Genomic DNA, 17,486 nt, shown 5'->3' with positions numbered 1-17,486 from the left:
CTCAAATTTTTTGTTTACTTTTTTTGACAGCTCAATGTTTATTTGCCGCTGAAACATTTTGCTCCGAGTTTTTATCGAAAATTAGCTGAAATAAGGTCCAAATAATTGTAAAATTTATTAAACAGCACAAAAAAGTGCAAATTTTACCTAAAAAAATATAAAAAAGGTAAGAATTTTTTTGAAATTAATTTTTTTCTCACCAAATATTTTTTTTAGCAACAATGACATCAATTATAAAGCTGCACACCATCTCAGGAGCCATGGATGAGAGTCCTCCCTGCTATTTGCTCGAAGTCGATGAAGTCCGTATCCTACTTGACTGCGGTTGGGACGAGAAATTCGATCCAAATTTCATCAAAGAGCTCAAAAAATACGTTCATACCATCGATATTATCCTTCTTTCGTATCCGGATCCGCAGCATTTGGGTGCCTTGCCGTATCTCGTGGGAAAATTAGGGCTAAATTGTCCCATTTACTCCACAATTCCCGTTTATAAGATGGGACAAATGTTCATTTATGATCTCTTCATGTCGCATTTCAACATGTACGATTTCGATTTGTTCACGTTGGATGACGTCGATACGGCATTCGATCGCATCACGCAGCTAAAATACAACCAAAGTGTCGCGTTGAAGGGGAAAGGACTCGGAATCACGATAACTCCGTTGCCTGCGGGACATTTAATTGGCGGGACAATTTGGAAGATTGTCAAGGTCGGAGAGGAGGATATTGTGTATGCGACGGATTTTAATCACAAGAAGGAGAGGCATTTGAATGGGTGTGAGTTGGAGAAATTGCAACGTCCCTCGCTGTTGATTACGGATTGTTATAATGCGAGATATCAGCAGGCACGGAGAAGAGCACGGGATGAAAAGTTGATGACGAATATCTTGCAAACGTTGAGGAATAAGGGAAATGTCTTGATTGCTGTTGATACGGCAGGGAGAGTGTTGGAATTGGCTCATATGGTAAGTTAATTAATTGAAATTGATACAAAAGTTGATTTTTTAAAAAATTTATATCAAAAAATAATTTGAAAAATTTTTAAATTTTTTAAAAAATATAGAAAAATTTTAATATTCAAGCAAATTTACTTAAATTTGCCAGTTTAAAATACATATTAAAGACTTATCTGATAAAAATTAAGATTTAGAAAAGTTTAAAGAAAATTATTAAAAAAAATTTAATTAATTATTCAACAAATTTGTAAAAAAAAAGTTTAATATTTAAAAAAAATAATAAAAAAAATTAAAAAAAAAAATAAAAAAATTGACGAAAAATTTCAAAATTTGAAAAAAAAAAAAATTTTTAAATGTTAAAAATCGAAAGATAAATAAAAATACAGCGAATATTGTGATAAAGAAAATAATTAAAAATTTTCAGAAATTTAAAAATTTTACAAAATTTATAAAAATTTTGGAAATTGGGCATATTTTGTTAGATGAACTTTAAAAATTTACAGAATAATAAAATAAAAAAATTAAAAAAATTAAATTATAAAATATTTGATTTTAACAAAAATGAGAAAATTGACATAAAATTTGAGAAAAAAATCAAAAAGTAGAGAAAAAAATTTTTTTAGAATTTGAAAAAAAATATAAAAATAAAAAAAATGAATATTTTAAAAAAGTATCAGGAAATTTATCAAAAAGGTGAAAATTGAGAAAAATTTTAATTTGAGGAAAAAATTTAAAACCTCACAGAATGTTAAAAAAATTTAAAAATTGGGCAAAATTTAGCTATTTAACGAAAATTAAAAGCTCATCAAAATTAAAAAATATAATTCAATTTAAAAATTTTTTACAAAAATTTCAACTTTTTTTCACTTTTTCACTTCACGTATCTTCTTAAATTCATTTTTTCAAACATAAAAAATATTTAAAAATTTTTCCCTTTTCAGATGGATCAACTGTGGAAAAACAAAGAATCCGGTCTCTTGACCTACTCTCTCGCCCTTTTGAACAACGTCAGTTACAACGTCATCGAATTCGCCAAATCCCAAATCGAATGGATGAGCGACAAACTGATGAAAAGCTTCGAAGGTGCTCGCAACAACCCATTCCAATTCCGTCACGTGCAAATGTGTCACTCGATGAAGGATTTAGCAAACGTCCCGAGCCCAAAAGTCGTTCTCGCCAGTTCAGCTGACATGGAAAGCGGTTATTCGCGCGAACTTTTTGTTCAATGGGCATCGGGAGCGAATAACAGCATAATTATTACAAGTCGAACATCGCCCGGAACACTCGCACGTGACTTGATCGACAACGGAGGCAACGGAAGAAAAATCGAACTTGATGTGAGACGAAGAGTTGAACTAGAAGGCGCCGAATTGGAGGAATATATGCGAACGCATGGCACAAAAGTCACAAAATCCATCATTAAAGAGGAGGAATCTTCCGATTCGGATTCTGATGACGAGTTGCAAATGTCGGTAATCACGGGAAAGCATGATATCGTCGTTCGCGCGGGAAAATCTCAAACTGGGTTCTTCAAATCGAGTAAAAAGCATTACGCTATGTTCCCGTTCTTCGAGGAAAAGATAAAATACGACGAATACGGCGAAATTATCCAGTTAGAAGACTATCGGTTGATGGATACGGGCGACGGATACAACAACGAGAACGACACCGACAGCAAAATGAACATAAAACGCGAAGAAGACATCAAAAAAGAGAAAGACATCAAATCGGAAGACACTTTACTCGCAGAACGTCCTTCAAAATGCATCAGCAGCCGAAAACTCATCGAAGTAAATGCCCAAGTTCAGTTTATTGACTTCGAAGGACGTTCTGATGGCGATTCTTTGTTGAAAATTCTCTCCCAGCTGCGCCCGCGACGCGTAATTGTCGTTCGTGGCAGTCAAACCAACACAGAACTCGTCGCAGATCATTGCAGAAAAAATATTGGCGCACGTGTTTTCACTCCAAATCGCGGAGATACCGTCGATGCCACGACCGAATCGTATATTTATCAAGTTCGACTCACGGAAGCGCTTGTAAGTCAATTGAAATTCCAAAAAGGACGCGATGCAGAAGTTGCCTGGATCGACGGACAAATTTCCATTCGAACGAAGCAGTTTGAGCAAGAAAATTCCGAAGGCAAGGAAAATACTCCCATGGATACGGATCAAGTAATCGTTAAAGATGACGAACAAGAGAGAATTCTCGCTTTGGAACCTTTAAGTGACGACACAAAAATCGCGCCGCATAACTCAGTGTTCATTAACGAACTAAAACTCGTCGATTTTAAGCAAGTTTTGAACCGAAACAACATCCCATCCGAATTTATTAACGGAGTTTTGTGGTGTGCAGGTGAAAAAGTCGCGTTACGAAGAGTTGACACGGGCAAAGTCACGATGGAAGGCACTTTTTGCGAAGAATATTACAAAATACGGGAGTTGTTGTATGAGCAGTACGCCATTGTTTAATTCTTCGTTAATTCTATAAAGTTATTTTAAGGAACTTTCGTGTGTTAGCTAAATCGAAATTAATAAATTTTTGTATTTTTAAGGTATACATAAAGAAAATTCGTCAAAAATTCGTTAAACGGGAACTATAGAAGGCTCTTTGTGATAGTAGTTGTTATCGCAAACGTCAGCAAGTCCCGAAGTTTTCAAGATATCAGTCAGTTCGGTAGTGCTGTTCAAAAATACTCGCACTAAAATGTTCGGTTGATTAGCTCTGAAATGAGAAAAAATTAAAGGTAAGTATAGGAAATTATTTTTGACAGTTGAAAATTTGACAGGTGTCAAATATTTCGATAAAAATTGACTTTTTGAGCAATTTTTATGCAAAATAATGAACGTTAGGTCTAAAGAATTACAAAAAAATAAAATTTAATCAAAAATTTTTGTAATTCTTATCCCTCAGAATTATTTTCGACAAAAAAAAGTTTGACAGCTGTCAAAACATTAAAAAAATTGGTTTTCTTGAGCATTTTTTTCAAAATAATGAAATTTGAGTCTTGAAAAATTGAAAAAATCTTAATTTAATCAAAAATTCAAAATATTTTCCATCCCTCAGAATTGTTATTGAAAATTTAAAACTTGACAGCTGTTAAAATTTTAATAAAAATTTGACATTTTTGGAAATTTTTATGTAAAAAATGAACCTTAAGTCTTAAGAGTTTTAAAAAACTAAAATTTAATCAAAAATTTTAAATAGTTTTCATCCTTCAGAACTTTTTTTGGCAATTAAAAATTTGACAGCTGTCAAAATGTTTAATAAAATTTGACTTTTTTGAGTAATTCTTTTCAAAATAATGAAATTCGGGCCAAAAAATTAAAAAAAATCAAAATTGAATTAAAAATTTTGACCTTTTTTTTCTCAAAGCATTATTTTTGAAAATTGAAAATTTGACAGCTGTCAAAATTTTTGATAAATTTCACATTTTTGGCTTATCAAATGTAATTTTTTGACAAAATAAAGCATTTTTAGCTTTAACAGATTCAGTAAAATATTTAAATGAAAAAATTTGAAAAGAATTTTGAAAAAAAAATTATTTTCAGAAATTTTCTGTCAAATTTCATAAATTTTGGTCCCTCTTTTGTTCTCAAAAAAAAAATTTGACCCAAAAAATTTTTTTTTTCAAATTTTCAACTTTTTAAAAAATTACTTTTCAAGCAAATTTTCAACATTTCATGAACTTACAAGACAACTGCCGTCACTTTCCGCTTGGTAAGATGTCTAAAAAGCTCATCAACTCGAACGGATTTCGGCGTTGCCTTAATGGGTTGAATTCCAGCAACTTGGAAAAACATTGCTTGAAACGGAATTTGACCGAATTGCGGTTCCCAACAGTACAAATCCTTAATTGGAGACGATGCATAGTTGCCATAATCGACGAAAAATACTTCTACGGAGTTATGATCAACGGAAACGACTCTTGCACGATAATATGAGTCGAGGTACGGGGCTAACACGAGTTCATTGACGCCTGAAAAGATAAAATTTTGTATTTTTTCGTCAAATTTTTGAAGGAAAAGTTCTTACAAGGCAAAATTTTTGTGAAACTTTTGTACTTTCGAAGTTTATCCGCTCGATTGATCTCCAAATTCAACTCATTCAAGCTCATGGCAGTGCTTCTATGGAATTTTTCAGTCAAAATGTACCCGTAAAAGAGATGAATGTCCTCAACGACGCTCATTTCGATCAAAATTTGTTCATGTGCGATTGGCAAGGGGATTTTTTCCGGAATATCGACGTACGTTTCGACTTTATCGCGTGTCCAGCCATCCGCAAGAGGCTTCTGATGTATCAAATGACAATTGACACCTTTGAAACAGCCGCCAGTTGTCTCGTCAAAGTGTTTGCAGTAACGTGCCTCGTCTTTTGGATCGTATCCGAGCACAGCAACCATCGCATTACTTGTACTTGTGACCTCGTCGTTCATAAATTCCTTCATTTCGTCGTTATTGAAGTCGTTTAAGCGCTTGAGATCATCTTTAGCCAAGTCAGAGACGAACGGGTTCGTGTTGGAGTATTGCGTGACACTCGTGAGAACGGAAGCTGAGTCAGAATCGACAATTTCTTCCATTTCGGGATGCAAAACAGACACGAGAAGGGTATTGTATTCCGTTCCAACGACTTTTACCTTCACTGTGCGATACAAATTTTGATGAAACCATTTTTTCGTGACAGATTTCGATGGTAAATGCGACAATTTACACAAAATCGCTTGAGCTGGCAAGTGTTTGTAGTATTCTGCCATCTCATATAACTCAAAATCCTCTTCCAAGGGACACTCTTCGCCCAAGTCGAACATAAAAAGAGAAATTCCGAGATGGTTGACTTCAACTAAAGCTCTTGTCATCTGCTCTTCGACATAAACAGCCACCAAATCGCCCGATTCCAACGTTTTAACATCAGAAATACGCACGAGATCCTTCTTCTGCTGCAATAATTTGTAAATATTCTCAAATCCAGCCTTTCTTTCTTGATCTATCATGAAAAAAATTCCATTTTGATAGTCTTTGAGGAAGGAAATGCCTCCTTCGATCTCATATCCCGGCAAATCTACAACAAAATTAATTAAAAAAATGAAAAATTCACTTGAAAAACTTACATTTTGTGAAATCCGGCATCGGATACCGCGGAAAATTGATCATTTTGTTGTCATCAATGAAAATTTTGGTCGACTTCAGGTCAGGAATTCGCGTTTCGCATTGACGATTGAAATTTATCAGCAATTGTTTGATCAAATACAGATCGTCAGTCAATTCCTGCTCGTTTTTTTCGAGAATTTTGTCATTTTCTGCAGGTCCCGAGAGTAAAATGCCAATGTGACGGAGCTGCGGATTGAAGATAAGAGATTCTGAACCGTTATAAAAGTTTTCAAGCATGAGGCGCGCTTACCTTTATCATCAAATCATCCAAATTTTGTAAGGATTTTTGCAAATCTTTATCGGTGCCGTCTTTTAAAAGCTTCAGACTTTCAATACATTTATTTTTCTCCATTTTTTTGTTGAATTTTGAGGATTTTTGATGATTTTTTTGATATTTCGCGATTTCAGTACGTCAATAAACCGCGTTATCACTTTCATTCGTCTCAAAATTACAGTTTTCCCTCGAAAAAGGGGTTTTTGTGTCGGAGGAACACATTACGACTTGTAAACAAACTTTTTTTTGACTTCCTGAACTGAAATTCGAGAAATTAATTGAAAATTAAGCGAAAATGGAGAGTAATTCGGTTCGTGTGACGGGATCTAACAAGTCGAGAATCCTCAAAAATGATGTAATTGACAATGGGAGCGACGTAGAAGAGCTCGAAGATGTCATTCCAGTTCATATGGATCTCATCAAGCCTCTTACGGTGCTGAAAACTCTTGTTGAGAACGCTACTGGCACAAAATTGGATGGTTTCACTTTTTTATTGCAAGATTCACAAGAAGTAAGTTTCATTTTTCGTTGATTTTTGTAAGAAAAAATAATTTTTTTTTTATTTTTTAGCTCGAATCAGAGAAAAACTTGGTAGATCAATGTGTTCAAGGCGAAGGTTTGGTCCAAATTAACGTTCAAATCCTTCGAAGCGAGAAGAAAATTAACATTGTTGACGTTCTGAAGCCCACAGATGACGTTCTTGCCTCATATGACACGAGCAGCTCTTCCGCGGGAACCAAACGAAAGCTCAACACACCGCCAAAAGGCAAAAAATGCATCAAATGGATCGTCGATTTGGAATTTAAGAAGCGCATGCAACGCGTTGGCATTCCCGATGACCCCGTTTTATGGGATCACGGGCATGTGCAACACTGGCTGCAATGGGCGATCAAGCAATTCAACCTAAAAGACGTAAAAGCGGAAGAATGGAGTATGAACGGGGAACAACTTTGTGCTATGAAACGCGAAACATTCAAGAAAAAAGTCCCCAATGACCCGAGTGACAGATTTTGGACTCACATTGAACTCCTGAAGAAATGCAAATTTGTCGCTACAGTTCAAATGAAGGAAGAAACGCCACAAAAATTCGATTCTCCATCGCCGACGTCGCAATCCGCTCTTAAAAAACCTCGAATAATGAAGATGGGACCATCAGCAGCTCTAAGTACAGACAAATCCAGCACAACTTCCGGGCAAATTCAACTTTGGCAGTTTTTATTGGAGCTCCTGACAGACAAACACAATCGAAATATCATCGAATGGCAGGGAAATGAGGGAGAATTTAAACTAACAAACCCCGAAGTTGTCGCACAGCTGTGGGGCGACCGGAAAAATAAGCCAGCGATGAATTACGAGAAACTTTCGAGAGCGTTGCGGTATTATTATGACGGCGATTTGATTTCCAAAGTGCCCGGGAAGCGATTTGTTTATAAGTTTGTCGTGAATTTGAAGGAACTGATTGGATACGATGCCGATGAATTGGCGAATTTGGTGCAGGAACCCGATACGTTTGAGGGAGACTTGAAACATGCGACATTTTTTTAACATTCATTAAATTTATTTAAATTTTTCTCTCGTTTTACAATAAACTTCACAATAATAATTCATGTTTACTTTTTTTTATGTTACATATATTAATTCATTTTTTTTTTGTTTGTTTGTTTGTATATATATTTTTTGTTACATTTTATTTATTTATTTGATAAACATTACTTTTTCCTTTAGAATATCGTCTGTATATTAAAGTTTCTCATAATGCCTTTTTTTCGTAATTTTATCACTTTCGAGATTCACAGTGTTACAAAAAATAATTTTTAAAAATTTAAATTTTATATGAGAAATTGGGTTTAGGTCAAATTTTTAATTATATTTTTAAATATTAAATTTTTGATTATTTTAGGAGAAAATTGCACAATTTTAAAATTATTTTTCAAAAAAAAAAAAATAATAAATAAATAAATTTAGCTCGTAAAAAGTGTTATTTTGCCAGAAAATAGACCACTATTTCGATAATTCAGCTTTATTGCTTTATTAAATTTCTTGAAAAAAATTAATTAAATTAAAATAAAATTAAAAAAAAAATTATTCAATAGATTTTTATACTAAATTGGTTCAAAAATTGTAAAAATAATTTTTTTTTTGAAAAAAATCATTAAAAATATTTTAAATTCTTATTTTTGAATAATTTAAATAAAATTGTTAAATAATAAATAATTAAAAATTAATTTAAATTCAAATAAAAATTGACGAAATATTTTTTTTTAAATATTTAAGAATTTCAAAATATCAAAACTTAAAAAATCTATCGTTAAATATTAATTCCAGCCCTAAATTTAATTTTTTATAATTTAGAATTGACGATTTGTTAAAGCTACATGAAACCTATTAATTTTTTTGTATAAGTTATTTTTAGTAAAAAAGTTGATTTTTGTACAAAATACTTTTTATTTTTTTAAGTTTTTAAAAATTCTATTTAAATTAATTTTTGCAAATTATTAAAAATTGTGCAATTTTCTCACAAAATTATAATTATTTTGTTTTTTTTAATTTAAAATTATTTTTTTTAAATTTTATTTTAATTTAATTTCAGTTTAATTATAATTTTTGATTAAAAAAAAATAAAAAATTAAATTAAATTTGTTAAAAAAATATAGGTATGTATAAAAAAAAAAAATTAAAATTTCAATAAAAATGTTAAAATTTTTTACATGAAGAAAATTAATTTTAAATCAAATAAAAATTAAAAAAAAAAATAATTCAAAGAATTTTTTTAATAAAAAAAAATTAGAAAAAAAGTAACACTGTGACACATTTTTCAAAAATTATTCCATCCTATGCGAGAAGTCTCTAAATATTTTTTTTTTATAATTTTTTTTTGTTTCTATATTTCTAAGTACATTTTTTTTTGTTTCACGAAACACTCATTTGGTTATTTGCTTATGGTTTTTGTCTTTGGTCTACTCTAATAAATAGTAAAAGCGTGACTTCAGAAGTCATTTAATACATATTTTTTCAGTTTTATTTTTTTTTGTAGCCTTTCAGATCCTGATGATGTGTTTTTTTTAAGATTTTACAAATAAATTAAGATAAAAAGTCTACTGGTTTCCTGATTTCTACTTATCACACGCAACATTCAGATCGTTTAAAATCTAAACTTGGCTAGTTTTACTATTTTTAGCTATCTAGCATTCCCTAAATATTTTTTTTCATGTTTTTTTTTTAACTAAAAATGAACTCCTTGATTGATTGATTGGTTGTTAAAGTTGTTCTACAAAAATACAATTTATAATACTTTTTCTTCTTTTTGAAGGGTTTGCGGCGTATTTTGTGGTTGTTGCGAACATTACCATGAAAATACATCGTTAAATATTTTATTTTTGTTTTGCACAACTGGGAATAGAATTTGTATATTCGACACCATCTGCTACCAATTGCTCTACAACAACGAATTTTTTTTTATCATATATTTTTATATTTTTTTGTGTTTGTTTAATTTATTGATGAAAATGAATTGAATTAAACACAAAAAAGGTACGAGACGAGACGAGATGATGATTAATTAAAGGCACAGGAGAGTCCTGTATAAGCGTTTTTTTTTATATGTATGTCTGACGAGTTTTTTTTCAACGTAAAAGGAATTAACGTGTAATTTTGTACTTTTTACCTCGAAAAATTTGCGAGAATTATCAAAATTTGAATTTTTATGAATATAAGAGTAAAATATTTTTTTTTTTTTTAATTTTTTAATATACGAAATTTAAAATATTTTATTAATTTTAAAAATTTTTCAATTTTTTTGAATTTTATTATTTATTTTTTTTTTTAATTTAATTTTTGAATTAATTTTTTTTAAATTTTAAAAATTTTAAATTAATTTTTTAAAAAATTTTTTTTTATTATTTCAAAATTTTTCAAAATAATCTCAAAAATAATATCTCTTTTAATTGTTAAATCTTGGAGTTAATATTAATTTTTTCACGATTTTTTTTTGCACAAAAATAAAGAAATTGACTCCTTAAAATATGCAATAAATTCAATTTTTTAATAATCTGCCCCTTTGAGGTATGCAATAAAGCTTACATATCATATTTGTCATTTTTCGTGATTTTTTAAATATTTTTCTTAAATTTTTTTTAGCATAGAGACCCTTAAAGAGCTAAAATGAACATTTTACAAAAATTCAATTCTACAAAAAAGTTATTTTTGATTTTTTTTTATTTAAATTTTATATTTTTAAATTTTATATTTTTAAATTTTAAATTTTTAAAAATTTTTTTTGAATTTTTATTTTTTTTTTTTTTTTTTAAATTTTATTTTTTTGTTATTTTAAATTTTTTATGGAATTTAAATTAAAGGCTTGAATGGAATTAAATTTCAAAATATTTGAAAAAAAAAGATTTTAGACCTCAAATAATGAATTTTTAACAAATTGTTAACTATTTTTTTTTTTTTGAAAAGATTTAAATAATTCTTTAAAAGTTAAAATTTTTGAATAAATTTTGAAATTAATCAATTTCGAGGTTCGAATTTTACCTTTAATTTTTTTTTACATTTTAGAAATTTATTTAAAAATAGGGCTTTTGAAATTTTATAATGATTTAAAAAAAATCTTTTGATTAAAAATTCAATAAAATTAATTTTAATTAGGTAAGTTAATCTTAAAAAAATTAAATTTGAATTAAAATTTAAATTAAATTATTTTTTTAATTAAAATTAAAATTAAATTAATTTAAATTAAATTGAATAATTTATTTTTTTTTAAATTTTTAAAATTCTTTGAATTCTTGAAAAAAAAATTAAATAATTTCTTTAAAAATTTTGATAATTTATCCCAAATTCATTTAGTAAAAAGTACAAAATTACTCGTTTGTCCTGTAAAAAAGTTGCCTAAAACAGAGAAACAAAAAAAAAACGTAAAAGAAGACATATTGTGAACACCCTTGATGCTCATTACCGACAATCTTGATACAATTATATATTAATATAACACAAATATTCTTTAAACATATTGTTTGCTTTGTCACATCAATCACACATTTTCTCTATAATTTACGACTCTGTTGCTGATTGTGGTAGTTGGTGTGCATCTACTGATTTTTTTCTCTTGATTACTTACGTGAAAACACTGATTTCGCCATTAAATTATTCATGTACGTTTTTGGCTATTGGTAATAATTTTCTCGATTTTTTTTTTACGGGCTAGATATGGCTTAATGTGGGTAATTATTGCTACTTTTCTTGTCAAGTAGTCACGTTGCTTGCAAATGGAGACGTCTGGTTACTTTCCGGTTCGAGGACAATCGATTGCGAGAGTGGAAAAGTAAATAATTTAGCGATAGCGTGACCGAAACGAAACAACTTGTTCGCGCCTCGCTTGACAACTGATGTGATGTATGATCCATTTTATTTTCGGAAAAAGTGTTTTTTTTTCGCTTGGCATGTTGATCCTGTGTGTGTGTGTGTGTGGAATGTTTACTTGCTAAAAAGGGAGATAATTGAATTGATTGTATCGAGTTCCCTGTAGGCGAGGATGCCGTTGATGTTGCAATTTGGCTCGCTGTTGCCGTAGCTGAGGGGCACGGGCTTGCCGGCGAAAATTGTACTATTGAGATCGAGGATGTTGCCGCCCATCGCCATGAGAATCGCTTGCGGCGCACACGTATCGTACTTAAAAGTCGTATTTCGCGACAAAAGGTTCAAATCAGCGTCGCGCGTTATCAGTTTGAGGATTTTGTGACCGGCGCCGGAGCTGTAGACGATGTCGTACTTTAAGCGTTGCTTCAGAAACTTTGTGAATTTCGTTTGTTCCGACGATGATAAGACGGCAATTTTATTCGTACGCGAATTTTCGATCGCCCCGACATTCGTGACGTTCACATCTCCCATCGAGACGCCCCAAAAATGCTTTCCTTTGAACGTGCCGTCATCCAGGAGCTCATTAAAGGGCTGATTTACGACTCCCATCACAGGAATGCCTGTCGTTGTGTCATAAACCCCAATCAGAATCGTCACACATTTCAATCCGTTCGATGGAATATTATCGAATCGACTATCCTTGTGCACCGCCTTGACATATTCGACAGTTCCGTCGATCGGATCGACCCACATACCCAAGTTATCGAGATCCAAGTCGACATTGGCGAGTGCCTCGATGTCCTCCGCATCCGGATTCGCATCGACATCCGTTCGATGGACCTCGTCAGCGAGAACGGCGGCAGCTGCACTACTTCCCATCACCTGCTCGAGGCAAAGTCGCGTACTTTCGACGTCGTCAAACACTTGCACGGTGATTTTTTCGCCCGAGGCATTCGTTAGAGTTGAATCTTCTTCGCCTTTGATGCTGCCACGGAGGGTGGGAAATGCGTCACCGACTTCCTTGCGAATCATCTCCTGAATTAAGACGTCAGCGAGAGTTTTGAAGTCGTGCGCGAAACGAGGATTGCCTTCTTCTTCTGTTTTTTCCTCCGTTAGCAGTTGCAGGAGATTCGGGTCTTTGCGAATAATTCGCGCGATATTTGCTGCCTTTTCGCTGACATTTAGAAGTAACTTGAGGAATGTTTTTGCACTCATTTTTTTTTCGTTAATTTTAACTTTTTTTTTTCTTTCAATTTTTTCTGAACACTTCAGAAGCAGTAAAACACGAAACTCTCGACGATTGCACTATATTTTCATGTTCCGCTTGCTCTTGCACGCAATTTGACACCTAATTATCGTAAGTACTGACAAGAACTCTTCACTTTTCCGAATCTTCACATATTTTCCGAGCAACTATTTTTCCGTGGAAATTCACCTCTTGAATACGTGCCACAACTAAAAAGGACGATACAATTTTTAAAAATTATTTGATTTTTATGCAATTTTTTTTTTAGAGAAATTTTTAAGGATTTACAAATTTTAATTTTAAAATTAAAAAATTAATTTTAAGAAATAAAAATTAAATAAATATTTTTTTTTTAATTATAAATTTCAAAAAATTAAAAAAAAAATAATATTAAAAAAGTTCAAATTCAATTTTTAATTATTTTTTGAAATACAAATTTTTTAGAAATTAAAAATCTGAAAAAAAAATTTAAAAATTGATTTTTAAAATTCTTAACTATTTTATGAACTTAAATAATTTTTTAAATCAAAAATTTAGAAAATTTAAAAATTTTCAATAGTTTTCCTAATTTTAATCGTTTTTTTAATGTTCAACTTTTAGATTGTTTATTGTAATTTTTTTAGAAATTAAAAATTTTATTAAAAAAAAAATTATAAAAAATACTAAAAAAAAAATTAAATACTTCAAAAATTTATAAATTACAATTTTTTTTTCATTTTTTGCAGATTTAGATTTAAAATTTTCTCAGATTTCAATTTGTACATTTTCAAAAATTTTTTTAAGTGTTTTGAAATTTTTATTTATTTATTTCAGCTAAATTTTTGAATTTTAAATATTTTTTCTATTTTTTTTTAATTTAATTAATTTTAAATTTATTAAAAAATTTTGAAAATAGAAAAATGTTAAGAAAATCAAAAAAAAAATTTTAATTTTAAAAATTTCAAATAAAAAAATTATTTTTAGAAAAAATTTTAGTTTAAAAAATTTTTAGTCATAAATTAATTAAAATTGAAGATTTTCTTACCTTTTACATAAAATTTCCATTAAATTTTTCATAAAAAAAATTTCAAAAAATTAAAATCTAAAAATTTTTTGAAAGTTGTATCAACCTTAGTTCTTTTATTTGTCGAAAAACGTCAATCCCAATGCAAAAATCGTTCGCGCAAGGAAAATCTCTTTCAGATTACGATTGGGATTCTGAGTAATTTCACACATGTGTGTTGATTTTCTTCTAATTACGCGAGATTCGTAAGTGATATCATCGAAAATGTCTTCAGAAACGATAGAAGCGGGTGATCGCCCATTATTTCGACCCCTTGACGCTGACGATCCCGATCCAGAGGCAACTGTAATCGACTCTCTTTGCATGAATTGTCACGAGCAAGTAAGTTATCCAGGGGCTCAAAATCAAAACAATCTTGTAAATTTTATTTTTTCTCGTTTCAGGGAGTTACGAGACTACTTTTGACTGTCATTCCGTTCTACAAGGAAGTCGTTATCATGTCTTTCGCCTGCGAACATTGCGGTTACGAAAACAATCAGATCCAACCCGGGGGTAAAATCCAAGCAAAAGGCACAAAAATCCACTTGAAAGTCACGACGGAACGAGATTTGTGTCGAAAAGTCGTAAAATCGGATTATTCCTCGGTTCGCATCGAAGAACTTGACTTTGAGACGCCTGCTGGCTCCCAACGTGGCGAAGTCACAACAGTCGAGGGAATTATCGAACGTGCCATTACTGGTTTGAGCCAAGATCAGGTACTGCGGCGGATACAACATCCCGAGGCAGCTGCCCAAATTGACGCTTTCATCGAAAAATTGGAAAAACTCAAAGAAATGAAGGAGCCTTTTAACTTAATTCTCACCGATGCTTCCGGAAATTGCTTTATCGAGAACTTTCTCGCGCCAAGTAGTGATCCCAACATGAAAATCACGCATTTTGAGCGGAATAAGGAGCAAAATGAGATGTTGGGACTCTTTGTGCAGGACTGTCGACCTCCTGAAGAACGAGAAAATGTCAAACAGGAACAAGGCGAAGCGGAAAATGTACTGAAAATGATCCCAGAAGGCAGTTTTCCACTCGAAGACTTTAACAAAGAAGTGATGCAATTTAAAACTGACTGTCCCGATTGCGGCGTCGAATGCGAAACGAACATGAAACTCACAAAAATCCCGCATTTCAAGGAAGTTGTCATCATGGCAACAAATTGTGAGAATTGCGGGCATCGAACGAACGAGGTAAAGTCCAGCGGAGGTATCGCCGAGAAAGGTGTTCGAATTGAAGTGTCGGTAAAGACTCGCGAAGATTTTTCCCGTGATTTGCTCAAATCGGAATACTGTTCGTTGCATCTCAGTGAGCTGGATTGCGATATTGGACCGCATGCGTTATGCGGGCGTTTTACGACAGTCGAGGGATTGTTAATGGCCATCAAGGAACAACTTTTGGAGCAATCCGGGATGTTCTATGACTCCCAAGATACCGATCAAAAGGACAAAATGAAGGCTTTTTTCGATAAACTCGATGACGTGCTGCAATGCAAACTACCAGTTACCCTCGTACTTGACGATCCAACGGGAAATAGTTACATCCAATCACTCACGGATGACGTGAAAGACGATCCGGGACTAAAAATCACGCAATATACCCGAACACACGCACAAAACGAGGAATTAGGCCTAAATGACATGGTTACCGAAGGATATCAGGAGTTGTTGGAGGAAGATGAAGAAAATGAGGAAAATAGCTGATTCATATGGATCTTCCTCGGAATCTTCATTATGCTCTTTTACTTGAAATGGCTCTTTTGAGACGCTCGTGGAATATATTAAATGTGTACTGTTCAAAGTTAAACAATAAAATTGATAAAAATTTCAATTTTCTTCCAAAATTTCGAGAAAATTTTAAGTAACTGTGATGGGTGCAGCTTCAGGTTCTTCTCGTACAACCGTCTCGCCATCCAATTTTTTCAAATTAATTAATCTTTTGGCGGCTTCTGACTTCCATACGGTTTCTTCCAGGGCTTCAACCAACGGATTTCCGACAAAAAGTAGCTCTTCGAGCGTTGTTAGGTCCTGTAAACGATTGAATTCGACCCAATCTTTGATTAAATTGTTCGACAAGTACAAAACTCGGAGCTTTTTCAAGCAATTGATGCCTTTTAATTTCTCGATCAAGTTGTAGCTGAGCCATAATTCTTCCAAAGTTTCGGAAACGCCTTCGAGACCCGAGATTTGTTTGATGTAATTGCGCCCAAGACTGAGAATTCGTAAGTTTTTCATGCCACTGATGCCGTAAATTTTGTCGATCATGTTTGTGCTGATGCTTAATTTTTCGCAAGCGGTTAGGGTAGAGAGGCATTGCTCCATGCGTTCAATTGGGGGCCTAATTTGGGAGTTGAAAAAATATTTTTTATTAAATTCGCTTGAAAATTTAGAGTTTTAAGAAGAATTTTGATAGTTTTCAGTAAAAAATTATTTTAAAAAATTTAAATTTTAACAAAATTTAAAGAAAAAATAAATTAATAGAATTTAATATAAAAAAAAATTCAAAATATTTAATTTATGAACTAAAATCTAAATCAAATTTAATTTAATTAATTAATTAATTAATTTAATTTAATTAAAATTTAATTATTAATTAAAATTATTTAATTTTATTAATTAAAAAAATCTAAAAAAATTAAATTTAAAAAAAAATTTTTATTGAAAAACAAATTAAAAAAATCAAATTTTAAATTAATTTTTATCAATAAATTATAATAAAATTTAATTTTAAATTAATTTTTTACTCCAAAAAGAATAAAAATTTAATTTTAATTTAATTTAATTTTTTTATTTCAATTAAATAATTTTTTAATGAAATCTTAAATTTGAAAAATATGAAAGTCGAAAATTTATTGATGTCGACCGAAATAATTCACAAATTTATCATTTAAAGCCAAATTTTTTAAGAAATTCTTAACTTTTTAAAAAAAATTTTCAATTTTTTATTTTTTTGTTCAAAAATTTTATTCATTTTAGTTTTAAAAAATTTCAACAACTTTTATTTAATTATTAAATTTTTTATCAAAATTTAATTTTTTACTAAAATCAAATTTTTTAACCTTCACATTGCCTTTAAATTAAGTGACGAGCAAAAAACTGTCAAAATTCCTCCCTAAACTTAAATTTCAAATCAAAATTTTATAAAAATTTACCATTGAAAGCAGATATCAATCTCCTTCGCCTCATTAATGGGCGTTTTGGTCCTATCCTCAAACCTTTTTAGAGCTTCTTTTATCGTAGTAGCCTTCGCCATCTTCGTCAAACTTCAAGAATCCTCCAGAAACAACTTTATAATAAACAATTCACGCATTACCAAGGCAACGTAACAACCTTACGGCGCAAAAAATACTGAATTTCACCCCATTTGGGAATAAAACATCATTTTTTTCATTAATTTTTCTTTTATATTGCTAAAAATTTGCTATAATTTATGAAATTATTAACTTATGTTATAGTTTTTCTTA

The 17,486-nt window shown here is 31.0% G+C and overlaps 6 protein-coding genes across 6 annotated transcripts; 3 read left to right on the top strand and 3 right to left on the bottom strand.

Moving 5' to 3' along the window:
* The first annotated feature begins 36 nt into the window (after positions 1–36).
* On the top strand, positions 37–3,427 carry LOC134834775 (probable cleavage and polyadenylation specificity factor subunit 2). The gene is made up of 3 exons (XM_063849550.1): positions 37–166; positions 217–968; positions 1,901–3,427. Exons 2-3 carry the CDS (start codon positions 222–224, stop codon positions 3,425–3,427), a joined length of 2,274 nt encoding a protein of 757 aa, XP_063705620.1. The 5' UTR covers positions 37–166; positions 217–221.
* Positions 3,398–6,521, bottom strand: LOC134834777 (uncharacterized). The gene is made up of 5 exons (XM_063849552.1): positions 6,354–6,521; positions 6,064–6,289; positions 4,992–6,014; positions 4,650–4,935; positions 3,398–3,680 (listed from the first exon to the last, which is right to left on the bottom strand). The coding sequence occupies exons 1-5, from the start codon at positions 6,453–6,455 to the stop codon at positions 3,542–3,544; spliced, it is 1,776 nt and encodes a 591-aa protein (XP_063705622.1). The 5' UTR covers positions 6,456–6,521; the 3' UTR covers positions 3,398–3,541.
* Positions 6,522–6,617: 96 nt separating this feature from the next.
* Positions 6,618–7,977, top strand: LOC134833935 (DNA-binding protein Ets97D). The gene is made up of 2 exons (XM_063848443.1): positions 6,618–6,888; positions 6,948–7,977. Exons 1-2 carry the CDS (start codon positions 6,673–6,675, stop codon positions 7,920–7,922), a joined length of 1,191 nt encoding a protein of 396 aa, XP_063704513.1. The 5' UTR covers positions 6,618–6,672; the 3' UTR covers positions 7,923–7,977.
* Positions 7,978–11,252: 3,275 nt separating this feature from the next.
* On the bottom strand, positions 11,253–13,173 carry LOC134834735 (inositol polyphosphate 1-phosphatase). The gene has a single exon (XM_063849491.1). The coding sequence runs from the start codon at positions 12,945–12,947 to the stop codon at positions 11,850–11,852; it is 1,098 nt and encodes a 365-aa protein (XP_063705561.1). The 5' UTR covers positions 12,948–13,173; the 3' UTR covers positions 11,253–11,849.
* Positions 13,174–14,152: 979 nt separating this feature from the next.
* Positions 14,153–15,853, top strand: LOC134834438 (zinc finger protein ZPR1). Its single transcript, XM_063849090.1, has 2 exons — positions 14,153–14,362; positions 14,425–15,853. The coding sequence occupies exons 1-2, from the start codon at positions 14,246–14,248 to the stop codon at positions 15,724–15,726; spliced, it is 1,419 nt and encodes a 472-aa protein (XP_063705160.1). The 5' UTR covers positions 14,153–14,245; the 3' UTR covers positions 15,727–15,853.
* Positions 15,781–17,275, bottom strand: LOC134834440 (dynein axonemal light chain 1). Its single transcript, XM_063849091.1, has 2 exons — positions 17,175–17,275; positions 15,781–16,360 (listed from the first exon to the last, which is right to left on the bottom strand). The coding sequence occupies exons 1-2, from the start codon at positions 17,273–17,275 to the stop codon at positions 15,880–15,882; spliced, it is 582 nt and encodes a 193-aa protein (XP_063705161.1). The 3' UTR covers positions 15,781–15,879.
* Positions 17,276–17,486: the final 211 nt, after the last annotated feature.

This window comes from Culicoides brevitarsis, chromosome 3, assembly GCF_036172545.1.
Source record: "Culicoides brevitarsis isolate CSIRO-B50_1 chromosome 3, AGI_CSIRO_Cbre_v1, whole genome shotgun sequence".
NCBI lineage: Eukaryota > Metazoa > Arthropoda > Insecta > Diptera > Ceratopogonidae > Culicoides > Culicoides brevitarsis.
The sequence above is the reverse complement of the archived record's forward strand: the minus strand, read 5'-3'. Positions and strand labels throughout refer to the sequence as shown.

Coding starts and splice junctions, on each gene's coding strand:
- LOC134834775 (XM_063849550.1), top strand. CDS start 222: ATGACATCAATTATAAAGCTGCACACCATCTCAGGAGCCATGGATGAG. Junction 969..1,900: donor TGTTGGAATTGGCTCATATG/GTAAGTTAATTA, acceptor TTCCCTTTTCAG/ATGGATCAACTGTGGAAAAA.
- LOC134834777 (XM_063849552.1), bottom strand. CDS start 6,455: ATGGAGAAAAATAAATGTATTGAAAGTCTGAAGCTTTTAAAAGACGGC. Junction 6,015..6,063: donor GATGCCGGATTTCACAAAAT/GTAAGTTTTTCA, acceptor ATTTTGTTGTAG/ATTTGCCGGGATATGAGATC. Junction 4,936..4,991: donor TTTCACAAAAATTTTGCCTT/GTAAGAACTTTT, acceptor TTATCTTTTCAG/GCGTCAATGAACTCGTGTTA.
- LOC134833935 (XM_063848443.1), top strand. CDS start 6,673: ATGGAGAGTAATTCGGTTCGTGTGACGGGATCTAACAAGTCGAGAATC. Junction 6,889..6,947: donor TATTGCAAGATTCACAAGAA/GTAAGTTTCATT, acceptor TTTATTTTTTAG/CTCGAATCAGAGAAAAACTT.
- LOC134834735 (XM_063849491.1), bottom strand. CDS start 12,947: ATGAGTGCAAAAACATTCCTCAAGTTACTTCTAAATGTCAGCGAAAAG.
- LOC134834438 (XM_063849090.1), top strand. CDS start 14,246: ATGTCTTCAGAAACGATAGAAGCGGGTGATCGCCCATTATTTCGACCC. Junction 14,363..14,424: donor GCATGAATTGTCACGAGCAA/GTAAGTTATCCA, acceptor TTCTCGTTTCAG/GGAGTTACGAGACTACTTTT.
- LOC134834440 (XM_063849091.1), bottom strand. CDS start 17,275: ATGGCGAAGGCTACTACGATAAAAGAAGCTCTAAAAAGGTTTGAGGAT. Junction 16,361..17,174: donor ATTGATATCTGCTTTCAATG/GTAAATTTTTAT, acceptor CTCCCAAATTAG/GCCCCCAATTGAACGCATGG.